This window comes from Erpetoichthys calabaricus, chromosome 17 (assembly GCF_900747795.2).
Source record: "Erpetoichthys calabaricus chromosome 17, fErpCal1.3, whole genome shotgun sequence".
NCBI lineage: Eukaryota > Metazoa > Chordata > Cladistia > Polypteriformes > Polypteridae > Erpetoichthys > Erpetoichthys calabaricus.
This window is the reverse complement of record NC_041410.2, coordinates 47,658,807-47,673,160: the sequence shown is the minus strand read 5'-3', so window position 1 is coordinate 47,673,160 and position 14,354 is coordinate 47,658,807. Positions and strand designations below refer to the sequence as shown.

At 40.6% G+C, this 14,354-nt stretch overlaps 2 protein-coding genes across 2 annotated transcripts in view; one reads left to right on the top strand and one right to left on the bottom strand.

Moving 5' to 3' along the window:
* ubl7a (ubiquitin-like 7a (bone marrow stromal cell-derived)) overlaps positions 1-14,354 on the top strand; it is a 1,205,533-nt gene that overhangs the window by 664,989 nt on the left and 526,190 nt on the right. The gene's annotated exons all lie outside the window — the stretch shown is intronic.
* Positions 1-14,354, bottom strand: part of LOC114667426 (AP-3 complex subunit beta-2) — a 128,859-nt gene that overhangs the window by 73,544 nt on the left and 40,961 nt on the right. Inside the window, exons 6-9 of the mRNA XM_051920794.1 lie at positions 14,233-14,299; positions 3,628-3,810; positions 1,388-1,564; positions 806-903 (exon numbers count right to left, since the gene is read on the bottom strand). Coding sequence (XP_051776754.1) covers positions 806-903; positions 1,388-1,564; positions 3,628-3,810; positions 14,233-14,299 — 525 coding nt within the window. The remainder of the gene's footprint in view (positions 1-805; positions 904-1,387; positions 1,565-3,627; positions 3,811-14,232; positions 14,300-14,354) is intronic.

The following is a 14,354-nucleotide window of genomic DNA, read 5'->3' as shown; positions in this document are numbered from 1 at the left end:
TAGGCTCCATTCTTGTAAAGATTCTCATTATGACTATATACAAACATGAAAAAACTAATATTGTGTTTTCAAAAAATGTCAGTACCAAAATTAGCAACATAACATACATTGCTTAAGCCAATTAAAGCTTGTTGTGGGAAGAAACATATCCCAGCTGCACGGAGAAAGACAGGAATAAAGTCTAAACATGGTGTTCAGAGTTGCCTAACCTGCATGTCTTTAAGAGTGTGGGGGAAAAAACACATGCAAACCTGCGGAGAATATAGAAACCCCCTGTAGACAACATGGGTGTCGGATTCAAACACAGGATATAGGATATCTGAAGCAGTAGTGCATACCACCACTTCACCATGCTGCTCACCAAAGGGAACTAATTAATCAAATTGAATTATTCACAAGTAAGTGAAAATACATTAATTGCGCATATTAATAAGCATATTTCCAACACTCTTGTAAAGCTTTTTGTAGTACTTTAACCTTAGCAGAATATCAAAAATAAATGCAGCCATGTGTAAGATACTGTAGCTAGAAGTGATTGTCCAGCTGAACTACATTTTCAAGAAAGTTGTAAGGCAGCACAGCAGGCTTAAAAGTAAAGTTCTCTTTATTATTAGATGGTACATGTAACAAGTAACCTTCAAAGCTTAAAATGTTTTTAATGAATAATGCATGGGTAACCTATGAGTTCTCTAATAACAAAGCAGAAGTATATCATTTAGTATGGGCAAGCTCTCATAATTACATGTAGTGTTCAGAAAATAATCTCATAGCAGGACATTTATGAAAAAATTAAAGCACTCCATACCTGTGACTCCTCATGAGTCGAACCAAAGCCTTAGCAATGACACCAACCTCGGCTTTTGGAGCAAGGTGAAAATACAGCTGGGCAACAGCCATCACCACCTGAAGACAGACAACATTGCCTTTAATTTGAATTTTGCAAATGACAAATTGGCACAAGGATATTCTAACAGTGGCTGATTAATGTACTGGGTATCCAATAAGCTAAGTTATCCATTGAGATGGACACGTGCTAACATTGCTGAATATCTGCACAGGAGACACAATGTTAAGATTATCCTGGAACCAGGGCATTCTCCTTACTCCAGTAAGGCACCCTAGTCAGCATACACAGTTATGAAAGTGTTCCTTTTCGTGTACCATATAGCAAAACAGAATTAAAACTTTAACACCTGAAGCTTAAAACAAAGTTAACCTTGTCTGAAGCACGGATATCAGGACCCACTGTTGTGTCTGTGTGGCTTACCTAACTTGGCTAGGCACAGTTTAAAGAAACAGTGCAGAGCTGCCATGCGTGCTCACCACACACAAGGTGAAAGGTATATCTGTGTATACTAAACTTTTGTTACAGTAGTTAACAACTTACAGCTGCATTTCTGCTCTGTAGCAGAGGCTTAGTGTTACGTAAGAGCAGTCGGTGGTCAGGATCCATCACATATGGCTTCCTCTTGACCAGAACAGCTGCTTCTTCTTTATCTTCTTTCCCTTCTTCCTCATCTGATCCATAGAAAGCTTTTTCTGCAGACTCCCCTAGGAGGGACTCCTGTAATAAAGGTAAGGGATGCAAATGCAGAGTTTTTACCACTTTAATTTCATTCAGATTTTTAACATTTTTTCAACGTTTGTGAATGTCTTTATGAAGTTCTACTTTGTCTTTTACTCTGTGTTTTAATTCTGAGCCCGATTGGACGTGCTTTGTTTCAGTTCCACTTGTTACGGGCTGATAATTACTTGCCTTATTTTCTGAATTTGCACCTAGATTATTTTTTCTTTTTTTTTCAAAGCTTTTGAGTCTCTTTTCTCCGCGCTGCTTTCTTCTTCACTTATTCGTCGACGTTTCATTTATAACATATTGTCCTTATACGCTTGTGCTGAGACCCTGGATCTGTGTGTGCTCAAATCCTTCTCAAGACTGAATGTTTTGCTGCCCCGTTGTTTTATTTGATAGATTGTAAGTAGGGCGTGTCTTGCAAGAATCTCATGTTCTACGTCATTGCGAGACGGTCCTGGGTCAATCTCTTGGCACAATGTCTCATGTTTATGGTCCCCACGAGATGCACCGTGGCAAGCCTCTTTCGTCTTGCGGGTCTTTTAAATGTCTTCCGAAAAGATCATGTATCGTAGCCTTGATTTTTTTTTTATAATAGAGAGATAGTGTGCTTCCCACTACTCTAAGCGCTTTACATAGAGAGTGGGGAGCCGCTTCAACCATCACCAATTTGCAGCATCCACCTGGCAGCCATCTTGTGTTTGTATGCCCACCCCATATTAGCTATTAAATGGTGTGGGAGTGATAGCTTGCTGATTAGGGACAGGGAATGTTTAGGAGGCCAGAATGACTAGGTCATGGTGGGCAATTTAGCTTGGAGATTAGAATACCCTGTACACCTTACTCTTTAAGAAGGATGCCCAGATATCTTTTATGACTACAGAGAATCAGGACCTCGGTTTTACATTGCATCTAAAGGATGGCGCCAAGTTTTACAGCACAGTGTCCCTGTCAGCACTGGGTCATTGGGATCCACACAAAGACCATTGGGTAAGTGCCCATTGCTGGTATCACCAATATCAACACCACAGTACAAAATAAATTCACTAAAATGCTTTAGTTAAATGAAGATGTGGTAAATAACAGTTTTATATTGTATTATCATGCTATTGAGAAAAGTGTCAGGAGTAATTTGTGACAGACGGGTACAGCAAGAGTGAAAGGGAAGGTCTACAGGACGGTAGTGAGACCAGCTTTGTTATATGGGTTGGAGATGGTGGCACTGACCAGAAAGCAGGAGACAGAGCTGGAGGGAGCAGAGTTAAAGATGCTATGATTTGCATTGGGTGTGATGAGGATGGACAGGATTAGAAATGAGTACATTAGAGGATCAGCTCAGGTTGGACGGTTGGGAGACAAAGTCAGAGAGGTGAGATTGCGCTGGTTTGGACATGTGCAGAGGAGAGAAGCTGGGGATATTGGGAGAAGGATGCTAAGGATAGAACTGCCAGGGAAGAGGAAAAGAGGAAGGCCTAAGAGATTTATGTATAAGGTTTTTGGACGTGGTGAGAGAGGACATGCAGGAGATGGGTGTTAAAGAACAAGATGACGAGGACAGGAAGATATGGTAGAAGATGATCCACTGTGGACCCCTAGCAACCCCTAATGGGAGCAGCTGAAAGAAGAAGAAGATTGACATATTCATTAACCTCAAATGTGTAAATGGTGGAGGAAACCAACAGTGACAAAATGTATCACTTCTGGAACTAAAAAATGATGAGAAGCACCGTCCAAGTAGCAAGTCTAAGAGATTATGTATAGATAGATAGATAGATAGATAGATAGATAGATAGATAGATAGATAGATAGATAGATAGATAGATAGATAGATAGATAGATAGATAGATAGATAGATACTTTATTAATCCCAAGGGGAAATTCACATATATATAATTCTTTACATTTTTATAGTGCTTTTCCCACTACTCTAAGCGCTTTACATTGAGAGTGGGTATACAATATAATATAACATATTTGAATACACTAGAAATTAAATTATAATTTGCAACAATCACTTTATAACACATTTTGTATTGTTGATATACATATTAACTTACATTTTGGTTAGGATTGAGGAACTGAGTTCTGGCATAACGAGTCAGCATGTTGATAATGACTACCTGTCCCCACTCTTCAACATCGATAAGTAAATTACACAGTTTCCGGTAATTCTTGTGGATCAGGTCAATCCGTTCAGGACACACTTCTTCAAAAGCCATCACAACACTGCCTGCTACTAGCTATGAGAGAAAAAAATGACATAGCTTTCATTAAACATATTTCAAGATCTTTGTCAGCTCTTTAACAAAAAGTCAACAGTACCAAATGTGCAGATGTGCTTTTGATTTAGATTATTTTGCCTAATCAGTTATTGTGCATCTGCTGCTACATTTAATCTCAATTCATCTTCTTCACTTTAATATTTTGTCAATTATACCATGTAATTATTTATTTATTTATGTATTTATTGCAAAAACAAATCTAAGAAAAACAGCACTATTATGTTACCTAAACACTTTTACAGTGACAGCAAACAACAGAACATGAGTTCTTACTCTACATTCTCTGGATGGTTACTAATTACCCTATATACGTACACCAAATCTTTGGCCTAAAGATTCCCCTTCTCTGATTGTAATTCATACAGTAGTTGAGTAGACACTCATAACTAACCAAACCTATTGTTTTATAGACCTATCAGATGTTGGCACTTTTTCTAAGACAGCTTACACATACGAGCCATGAGTTTAGCAGTTATTCTAAATGACTAAAGGACTAGTGGATGTCATGAACTGACACAATCATACAAGGTCCAGCCATATTCTTTCAAGTCCAACCAAATTCTTTTAACTTGATGCTGAATTACATATTCGTGAGCACTTGTGGCAATTAAGGGGAGAAGTGCATTTAAGACTGAAGCCAGGAAACACTTCTTTACGCAGGGTTGTAGGAAAAGCAAAAACCTTGACAACCTTTAAGAAGTATCTGGACAAGGTATTGAGACAGCATACAGTAGCTGTTAGCTAAACAAATGAGCTTTAATGGTCACCTCTTGTTTTCAAATTTATTATGTTCTTATATAAGTGTCTCAGAACAGACCTGTAGGGTCCAGGCGTAAGAGCCCAAAGGTCAGTAAGGCCCCTTAATGACCATGAAGCTAGCTGAGTTTTGGTAGCTGAACCAAAGTACACTGGCAACAATTTTCAGCCCACTGAAAGATCACTTTTTGGGTAAGACAGAAGTCTCTGTAAGAAAGAACATCTGATTTAATTATTGTACTGTGTTCCTTCTGTGGTGGTGTTGCTGGCCTATACTATTTTTTTAAATTTGGATATGAAATAGAGCAAATGTAGATGGCTGTACCATTATTGTTTTTTTTATTTATTAATTATAAGGAATATTTCATAAATATACAAACAAAGGAGAACCAGTAAAAACAGAAATTGCACAAAAATAGACAGTCTATGTTAGTTACATCCAGAGGAAATTACTTGAACATTTATAAAACTAATTATATCCATCCATTTTCTAACCCGCTGAATCCCAACACAGGGTCACGGGGGGTCTGCTGGAGCCAATCCCAGCCAACACAGGGCACAAGGCAGGAACCAATCCCGGGCAAGGTGCCAACCCACCACAGACTAATTATATTTTTTAAATAATTCAAAAGTTTTCTCTTTTTCTGCATTTTTCAGGTCTTTTAAAAACTATAGATAATATTTGAAATTCATCTCAAAGGTGCAGCGAGAAAGAGGATTCTTGTACCATTTTTATTAACGAATATAACCCAAAAAATGAACACATTTATAATAAAAAAATATAATTTTTCCATGTTTCCTGTTGCACAAATCAGTCAGTAAGTAATTGCCTAACCTGCTATGTCCTGTGCAGGGATGCAGTGGTGTTGAAGCCTACCCCAGCTAGCATAGCACTGTGTAGCAAAGCAATCCAGAAACATACCCTGGACATGGTGCCAGTTCGTGGCAGGCAAATACACACACACACACACACACTAGGAACAATTTAGTATCACCGATCCACCTTACCTGTATGTCTTTGGACAGTGGGAGGAAACCCATGCAGACACAGGGTGAACAGCAAACTCCATACATGGAGGACCCGGGACGCAAACCCTGGTCTCCTTACTGCGAGGCAGCAGCATTACCACTGCGCTATAGTTTAACACATCAATAAAATGACAAAATTTTTGAAATTAAAATGCACCTTTAAGTCTTTACAAATAAAACTTTGAAAATTGGTCCCAATAATTTTGAAACTGTACAGTGAACAAAGATATTCACCACAGACTCCCCTTCAGCCGTACAAAATGAACACAAATTACTCTGTTGATGCTTAAACTTAGAAAGTAATAATTTAACTGGTGTGGCAGTGTGGCAGGCAGCTGGCATCCATGCCCAGCTGGGATGCCCCTGCACGCTATATTCAGGGGGAGCAGCCCTGGACACTGCAATACCTCCCCCTGAAAGCTAGATGGATGCCCCCCTGGGGTGGAGCAGTGCCTCGGTTTCCCACAGGGCATATTTGGGAATTGGAGTTGGATGCAGCCCTTTTGGATCCCGCATGTACCGCCAGGGGGTGCTGTGTTTGTGGGCAGCATATGCATCACACCCGGAAGTGCAGCCGGAACTCGGTGATCAAACACCTGGAGCACTTCCAGGTGAACTATAAAAGGAGCCAGCGACAACCACTCAGCAGCCAGAGTCGGGTGGAGGAGGACAAGATTGCCTGTGAGGAGGAGTGGTGGTGCCAGAGAGTTGTGCTTGTACTTGTGTGCTTAATACTTGGGACTGTGTTGTGTCTGTGGGTACGGGGAAGGCGTAGCCCACAGACAAAGAAAAATAAACAGCTTATTTATTTTACACGTGCCTCCCATGTCCAATCTGTGTTGGGTCGGGCGCTATACAGTGTGCATTCTTACACTGGATAAAACTTACAATTTTTATTGATATTTCTTTAGCCTTATTTGTAATACAACACCTGCCAAGAATTGTCCAAACTAATTTCCAATTTATAAACATTGCATTCCAAAAAGAAATCAAAGGAAGAATGAAATTGGGCTTACAAATATTCCTTGTATGCAGCTCTACAGAACAACACATGTTTGGCCCACCACCTGCTGCAACTGGATGTTTAGAGCTCAGCTTGTGAGCATCAGCAAAATCCAGCTTTGTGCCATTCAGTAAGCTTTAGCAAGAACAGCCTCAGTTCAAATGAACTAGTGACGGTGATTTCTGTGATTGCTTGTGGTGAAGGAAGGCAGCTCAGTTTGTATTGTTGCAGGGCATATTATCGGGGGCTTTTCGGTGTTAGTTATATTTGCATAGATTATTATGCATAGATTATTAAGTTTTCTCCAGTTGCCAGTTCTTCAAAATCACACTAATCCCAATACAACTCACTGTTTGTTGTAAATTATGAGGTATATACTGTTTGCTTAGCTAGCATAATTAAGTTATTATATAGCGAGCACCACAAGTATAATCAACCTTTTGGCAGATTTTGCACTCCTTACTGTATATCATATAACAGGACTTTGTGTGGTTTTGCCTGTTACTGGAAAAAATTGGTAACTATATCTGTAAGAAGAAGACATAGTGTGAAAAGAACAGTTTCCAAAAGTTAGTTTAGCCCAGAAATATAAAAACTGAGGGGAGACGGAGATATCTGCAGGAGAAGCAGGGTATAGCCAACAAGCATGGAAAATACAAAATGGAAGCCACCAATTAGGAGCTGAATATTTTGCTCGGATGCCCAAGACTGCCGTGTCTTGGGCGACATACAGTATCATTTCTTTTGTATTGGTCTGAAATGCTCAAACATTTCTTAACAGAACTGAACATTTTTCTTATATTTATGGTGCGTTATTGGTGATATTATTCTGGAACCTTCTTCCTCATTATGAACTGTGAAACATTAAATGTGGAGCATTATAGTCAGACTTTGCATATAGTTGATGTAGATTTGGTTTAATATATGTGATCTCTTTGAATAATATAATTTGATACCCTTGTGCTTCATTTTGGAAAGGTATCTATTGTTTGGGGGGTTGTGTTGGAAAGCAATTGTGATTTTTGTTTGTTTTGCCAGAGAGAGGTGATAGAATAAATGTAATTGATATCTCTTGCTCTATATGTACTTCAGCATACTTGTGTGTCTCAACTTCTGTGGACAGACGCTCCTTGTCTCAAGCACATTCCTGTAAAGCATGTGTAATTGCCAAGGAGGAGGGACTGGCATCCAAACCAAGAAGGAGGAAGGTTCTTCGCATCAGCTATATGAAAGTGTTCATCACTTGGGGACCGATCAGATGATACTGGTGCCTCACTTTCGTTTTTGATCTCCATCTCCATATCACTTGCATCAAACTCGGAGTCTGACAAATCAGAGTCCTATTCTACGAAATTATGTAAAACGTCCATGGAGTATTTTGCTTTGCACATTCGCTTTGGTCTCTCGCCAGATGTCGGTGCCATTTTAGAGGTTGTTTGCTCTTCGCTACTCATGCATGCATAGGGAATCGAGGTAAAATCAACAAAGTTATGTAACTTTCCTTCTAGCAAAAAGAGTCGAACTATAACGTAAGGGTGAGTTTTGTTGCAGTTTACAGATGATTACCGTCCTCTACTCCTGAATTTTGACAAAAGTCGACATCAGCCCTGAAAGAGTTAAAAAGGCGCATAACTGGAAGGAGGTTCCGCCTGACCCAGAAGTGCTTCCAAGATGTAGTCATTTGACACCGGAGGTATTCCTGGGTCTGGCATAAAAGAAGCCACCCAACATCATCCAGGTGAGCTGAGTCAGGAGGAGATGGACAAAGCTTGTCTGGAGGAGAAACAGTAGGAGAGTATTTAGTGTGGAAAGAAGTCTGTGTTTGGGAGGAATTTAACCTGGATAAGATATTTGGTTGAATAAACACCACTTTTTTATATAGCTCTCAACTATGTGACTGCACTTGTGTTTAGGGTCTGGGCTCTGAGGCACCCTCTAGTGTCCACAAGGGCTTATTAGACTCTGTCATGTCGAAGATCCTTGCCTGCCTCTGGTCCACTTTTAATACTTCCAGTCTTTGAAGGCAACTCTCTGTGTGGCTTCTAGGCCTTTACACCTCTTCATGTGTCCCACTCTTTCACTTTCACTTTTGATCGCATCATCAAAGCCAAACTGACCAATCGCTTGCAGGAATTGGGCACACACATACACACCAAGTCCATAGGGTTTAATTACATAGTAGATTACTGATCACCAAGTGCTGGTCTAAGATTATTAGTGAGTGGGTCTTTAAGGATGAGTGTTGATAACAGCTTTATTATTATTAATCCATGCTGTGAGTGAGACTTTCTGATTATGCTGTTGCTTTATGTTTATTTCCAATAAGTACAATCATTGGCATTTGGATGAATAACAGTTTTATTTATGTGCCAGTAGGTTAGTTCTGGATGGTTGCTGGGGTTGGGGTTGTCTTGTAAGGCTTGGGCCCCTGGACTTTGGAACCGTGCCTGAAAACAATTCTCTGCTTAACAAACCAAAGCCTTATGTTAGGAACCAGGTTTCTTGTAAAAATGTTGGCTAGCTGGGCTTGGCAGCATTGCCAGTATGAGTACCCCTCTTCTTTAATGCATGAGTGTAGGCTAGGGTATAAGAACACTCCAGGTCCCAGCAGTTCACAAATGAGAAAGAGAATCTTTCGGTTAATATACTACTTTAAAAATAGGCTTGATTCTGAGACCCCAAGTACCCACATACAGTGGAACCTCGGTTTGCGAGTAACTTGGTTTACGAATGTTTTGCAAGACGAGCAAAAATTTTTAATAAATTTTGACTTGATAAACGAGCGAGCTCTTGCAGTACGAGTAGTATGTATACGCTTTGTCTGCTGAGCGTCATGTGATCACAACTGAGCTGATGGTTCTTCTCTCTCTCGCTGTGGGATTGTGGGCAATCGTCTCCTATTCTCCGTCTGAGTCGGCGTGCCTCACTCATATAGTCAACATCCGTACGAGCGTATACTATTTACTACAGCATTAGCATTGTGACTGTGTGTGCGCGCACGTGTGTGTGTGTATGTGCTCGCTCGCTCGCGTGTGTGTGTATATGTGTGTGCACGCACTCGCTCGTGTGTGTGTGTGCTCGTGTGCGCATGTGTGCTGTGACGTGCGAGTCCCCGTCTTGCACCCTAAAACACGAAGCTGAGTCTCAGTACTTTAGCAACACCAGCTTTATTCAGCTTGAAACAGCAACAGCGCGGTTATTTATACACAGACACAGCAGTCAGGCAGGGCCCTGCACATTTATAATTTTCCTTGTTCCTTGTATCACCCATCGACGGCAGGCGCTTATAGCATGTCCGCGATCTTTTCGGATTCACTTTTACAGCGAACTGCTACAGCACTGGGAGACTGCGATTGCTTTGGGACGCTCTTCTGCGTGTCGTCCCGTTGGGTGCAATCCCACAAGACTTTAGAAACTCACTCACACCAGCCGTGATTCTTTTCAAAGGTAAAGTGCAGGTTAATTTGATTTATGTATTTTTACTTTATATTTTGTATTAATCATTTTTATATGAATAGTTTTGGGTTGTGGAACAAATCATCTGAGTTTCCATTATTTCTTATGGGGAAATTCACTTTGATATACGAGTGCTTTGGACTACGAGCACGTTGCCAGAACGAATTATGCTCGCAAACCGAGGTTCCACTGTATTTGAAAGGGCTCTTCAGCCTTTTCCTGACACATAATTGTATGTATATTTAGTACAGACTAGGGGGCTCCGCCCCCTGCTCGCTTCGCTCGCCAACCCCTGGCGTTGGGACATGAGAAAGAGTCAGATGTATGAATTAGATATAGAATAGTGTGCAGCTTTGGATGATGCCCATAGAAATAACAAATAGAGTGTTTGTCATATATTAATGTTTTATTGGAATATTTCTTTGTATACAACATTAGTAGTAAAGATGGTGTCTTGTCCTTGAATGAGTCTTCCTTGGCATGGATTATTTATAATTTTAACTTTAACGTCAGATGAACAGCGAACACGTGAGAAGGCAACATAAAGTTGTCCATGTCCAAAAACGGGTTCAGAGAGGTAGATGCCAACCTTGTCCATGGTTTGTCCTTGTGATTTGTTGATGGTCATGGCAAATGCAGGTTTAATGGGGAACTGTCGGAGTTTCAATGTAAAAGGTAATTCTAGCTCAGAACTTGTAAGGTCAATTCTAGGAATGAGAACAGTATTGTTAGCATGTGATCCTGTAAGAACTGTTGCTTGAATAACATTGCGTGTCATGGTGTTGACGACTAACCGTGTGCCATTGCATAAACCCTGTTTTGTGTTAAGGTTTCTTAATAGCATGATTATTGTTCCGTTTTTAAGGGTAAGGTTGTGTTGTGGTAATCCGGCAGGGTTAATAGTGTTCAAATATTCTAAGGGGAAATTTATATGTTCATTGTCGTCATCAGAGTCAACTTTGTCTGAGCTTAGAAAGATCTGTGTCTCTCCAGGAAGTAATGAAATGACTTGGTTATTAATGTGATTAACATTAATATTTTTTGGACATAATATAGTGCGTTGTGTTAACAGGGGTATTTGGTCTAATGTGATTGCTGTTCCAAATATCTCTTTTACTAAGTCGTCTGAGATAAAGGATTGTGGAATGGAAATAATATCTGGGTGAAGTCCATCTGTATTTGTGAGTGTACCATTTCCCAGTTGTATTAGCCAACTGTTATATTCTGGATCTGGACATCGCATGTTTTGTACCAACTGTATTGTTTTAAAGCAATGCCAATTGTCTGCGTATTTTAAGGTGGACTGAACAATAGCTGAGCGCATGGCATGTGGAACAATAGCTAAGCATTGTCTAAAATCTCCTCCTAATAAAAGAACTTTTCCTCCAAAGGGAATATTATTATTCATCAACGTTTGTAGAAGTTTATCAATGGTGTTGAGTAAGTGACTGGATGCCATTGTACATTCATCAATAATTATCAGTTTTGCAAGACGGATGTCTCGGGCATTGCTACTGTGAATGTTCATAGTGGATACTGATGTCTCTGTGATTGGGACCGGTATTTTGAATATCGAGTGACATGTACGACCATTTATTAACAGATTTGCTGCCACTCCGGTTGTAGCAGATGCGATAATCATCTGTTGTCTTGCAGCAAAGAAATGTATAAGTGTTTCATAAAGGTATGTTTTTCCGCTTCCTCCAGGGCCGTCAAGAAAGAAGCATTTGGGTATAGGGCTGTTGTCCTCCGTGGCATGAATAATTTGTTGAAAAGCATCAGATTGTAATTCATTTAAAGAGGAAAGCATAGTTTGTGCAATTCGTTCTTCTTGTTGTAGATCAATAGGTGTGTAATTTATATCCGGTAAGGAATCTGGAACATTTGGTAAATGGAAGTTTTCCAATGTATACCCAAGGAGCATAAGAGCCAATCCTTCCTGTCCAGTTGGAAATAATATGGGGTATGTTAAAGTATCAAGAAGCGGAAAGCAAATGTCTATGCGTTTGAATGTAGGTGTGTTGTTTTTATCAGGACGTAAATGTAGAACAATATCTCTGTGAAATGGAGGCTCACCATCTTTACTTTGAAAGACAATTGCCACTTCATTAACGACGGGCAGATTGTATCGTCTTGGATCTTGTTCTTTGTCCTTTATCAAGACCAAAGCAATTGTAGTTGCTGCTATACCTTCTGCATTTGCTTTTGTATTTGCCTCCTTTTCAACTTCATGTAGCATTTTTATAGACTTAGCTAATGGGTGATTGTTTATGACATGAGTGACGTTTCTCATTATAAGCTCTGTGCATTGTTTGTTTTCAGGAAGGTTCATGCGTTGATAGATCGCCTCATCCGGATCTAGGATGTAGATTTGTGCATATTTGCGTTGTTGATTTGTTTCAGGGTGCACTGTTCCAATGCGATGCAATATTTGTCCACATATGCGAAAGCAGTATGGGCCATTGCCTTTTGGTGGCCTGATATTTACTCCGGTAGATGCAAAAGCAAATGAACTATTGTAGGATCTAATACAGTTCATAAAGTTTTTACTTTCAGGCACATCGTTAGTTAGAAGCTTCTTTAGATATTCAGGATATGAATGTAAAGGAGGCAGTGTAATCTGACCTTTTTGACAACAACGTGTAAATTCATTATTTGTATTGCCAGTTGTTTCTTCTGTGAAGTTAAGTGAATGACAATGATTGCAAATGACATTCATTAATCCCAATGAATTTTCCTCAATAGTGGATTCCTTATTGAAGGCGTTTTCAGCCAATTGTCATAAGCGTTTAACAGGTGCGTGGCGTTGATGACCGCGACGGGCATGTTTTGCTTTTTGCGGTTGCTTGCCTTTTTGTTGCATGTCCATTATTTGTGACGCGCTATTTTTTTCTTTTTTTTCATTCGCCTCGGCTTTGCGCAAAGTCCGTTTCAGTCTACGCCGTGCATTGTTTGTATCGAGCCTTGTCCGTTTTTGTATGTCGGTCATTTGAGCTTTGCGCTTTTCGCGTCTTGCTTTTTTTTTTTCTGTCAGTTCATTTGCGCGTTGTTCACGTCTCCGTTCCTTGTAGGGTCTGTGGGGTGGTTTTGTGTTCTTTTTTTTGGTCTTCCATGGGCTTGTTGAATCCCCCTCTTGGTGTGTGTCCCGTCCCGTCCCGTGCCTGTAGGGTGGGGGGGGGGTATGGTCGTGCCTTGCTATTGTGCGCTCGTCTGTTCTTTTTTTTTGGTGTGTTTAGTTTTGTGTGCAATGTGTTTCGTGCTTTCCCCTCGTTTGAGTACTCTTTTATGTGCCTTTTCCTTATTTTGGTGCTTGTTGAGCCTCATTTTTGTGACTCCTTTCTGTATGTGCTCACTCCTGTTTTCTGTGCTCTTGTCGGACTCTTTTTGCGCCTGCGTCTCTCGCGGCCCCTCATCCGCCTCTCTCCCCCTCTTTGTGTGTGTCCCATCCCTTGCTTGTAGGGTCTGTGGGGTGGTTTTGTGTTCTTTTTTTTGGTCTTCCATGGGCTTGTTGAATCCCCCTCTTGGTGTGTGTCCCGTCCCGTCCCGTCCCGTGCCTGTAGGGTGGCGGGGGGTATGGTCGTGCCTTGCTATTGTGCGCTCGTCTGTTCTTTTTTTTTGTGGTGTGTTTAGTTTCGTGTGCAATGTGTTTCGTGCTTTCCCCTTGTTTGAGTACTCTTTAATGTTTTTTTTCCTTATTTTGGTGCTTGTTGAGCCTCATTTTTGTGACTCCTTTCTGTATGTGCTCACTCCTGTTTTCTGTGCTCCTGTCGGACTCTTTTTGCGCCTGCGTCTCTCGCGGACCCTCATCCGCCTCTGTCGCCCTCTTTTGTCCGCCTTTCTCGGGTCCTCAGCCGACTCTCGCGGACTGTTTGTTGCGCCGGCGCAGTACGTCTTTTTGCAGCTACGGCCCATGGCCGGATGTGCCTGCGTCCATCATCCGGTTTAGCATTCTCGGTTAGTAATATGGATAATATGGATACTGTCATCCAACTATTTTCAAACTGCTTGTTCATTTCAGGGTTGTGGTGAGCCAGTAACTAGGTAAAATCTTTAACGTGCTAAGATATTATGGGCTTATATAAGAAAAGAATAATTTGTCATTGTTTTGAATGGTAAACACAAAACCATCACCTTACCGTTGTTTTATCTGCCAGCAGCTTCTCAATAACTTCTATCAGCTGATCCTTTTGTTCAGGATCCAAACTGAAAGATAAAATCAAAAGTGAATAAATAAAATGAATATGATGGACAATCGATC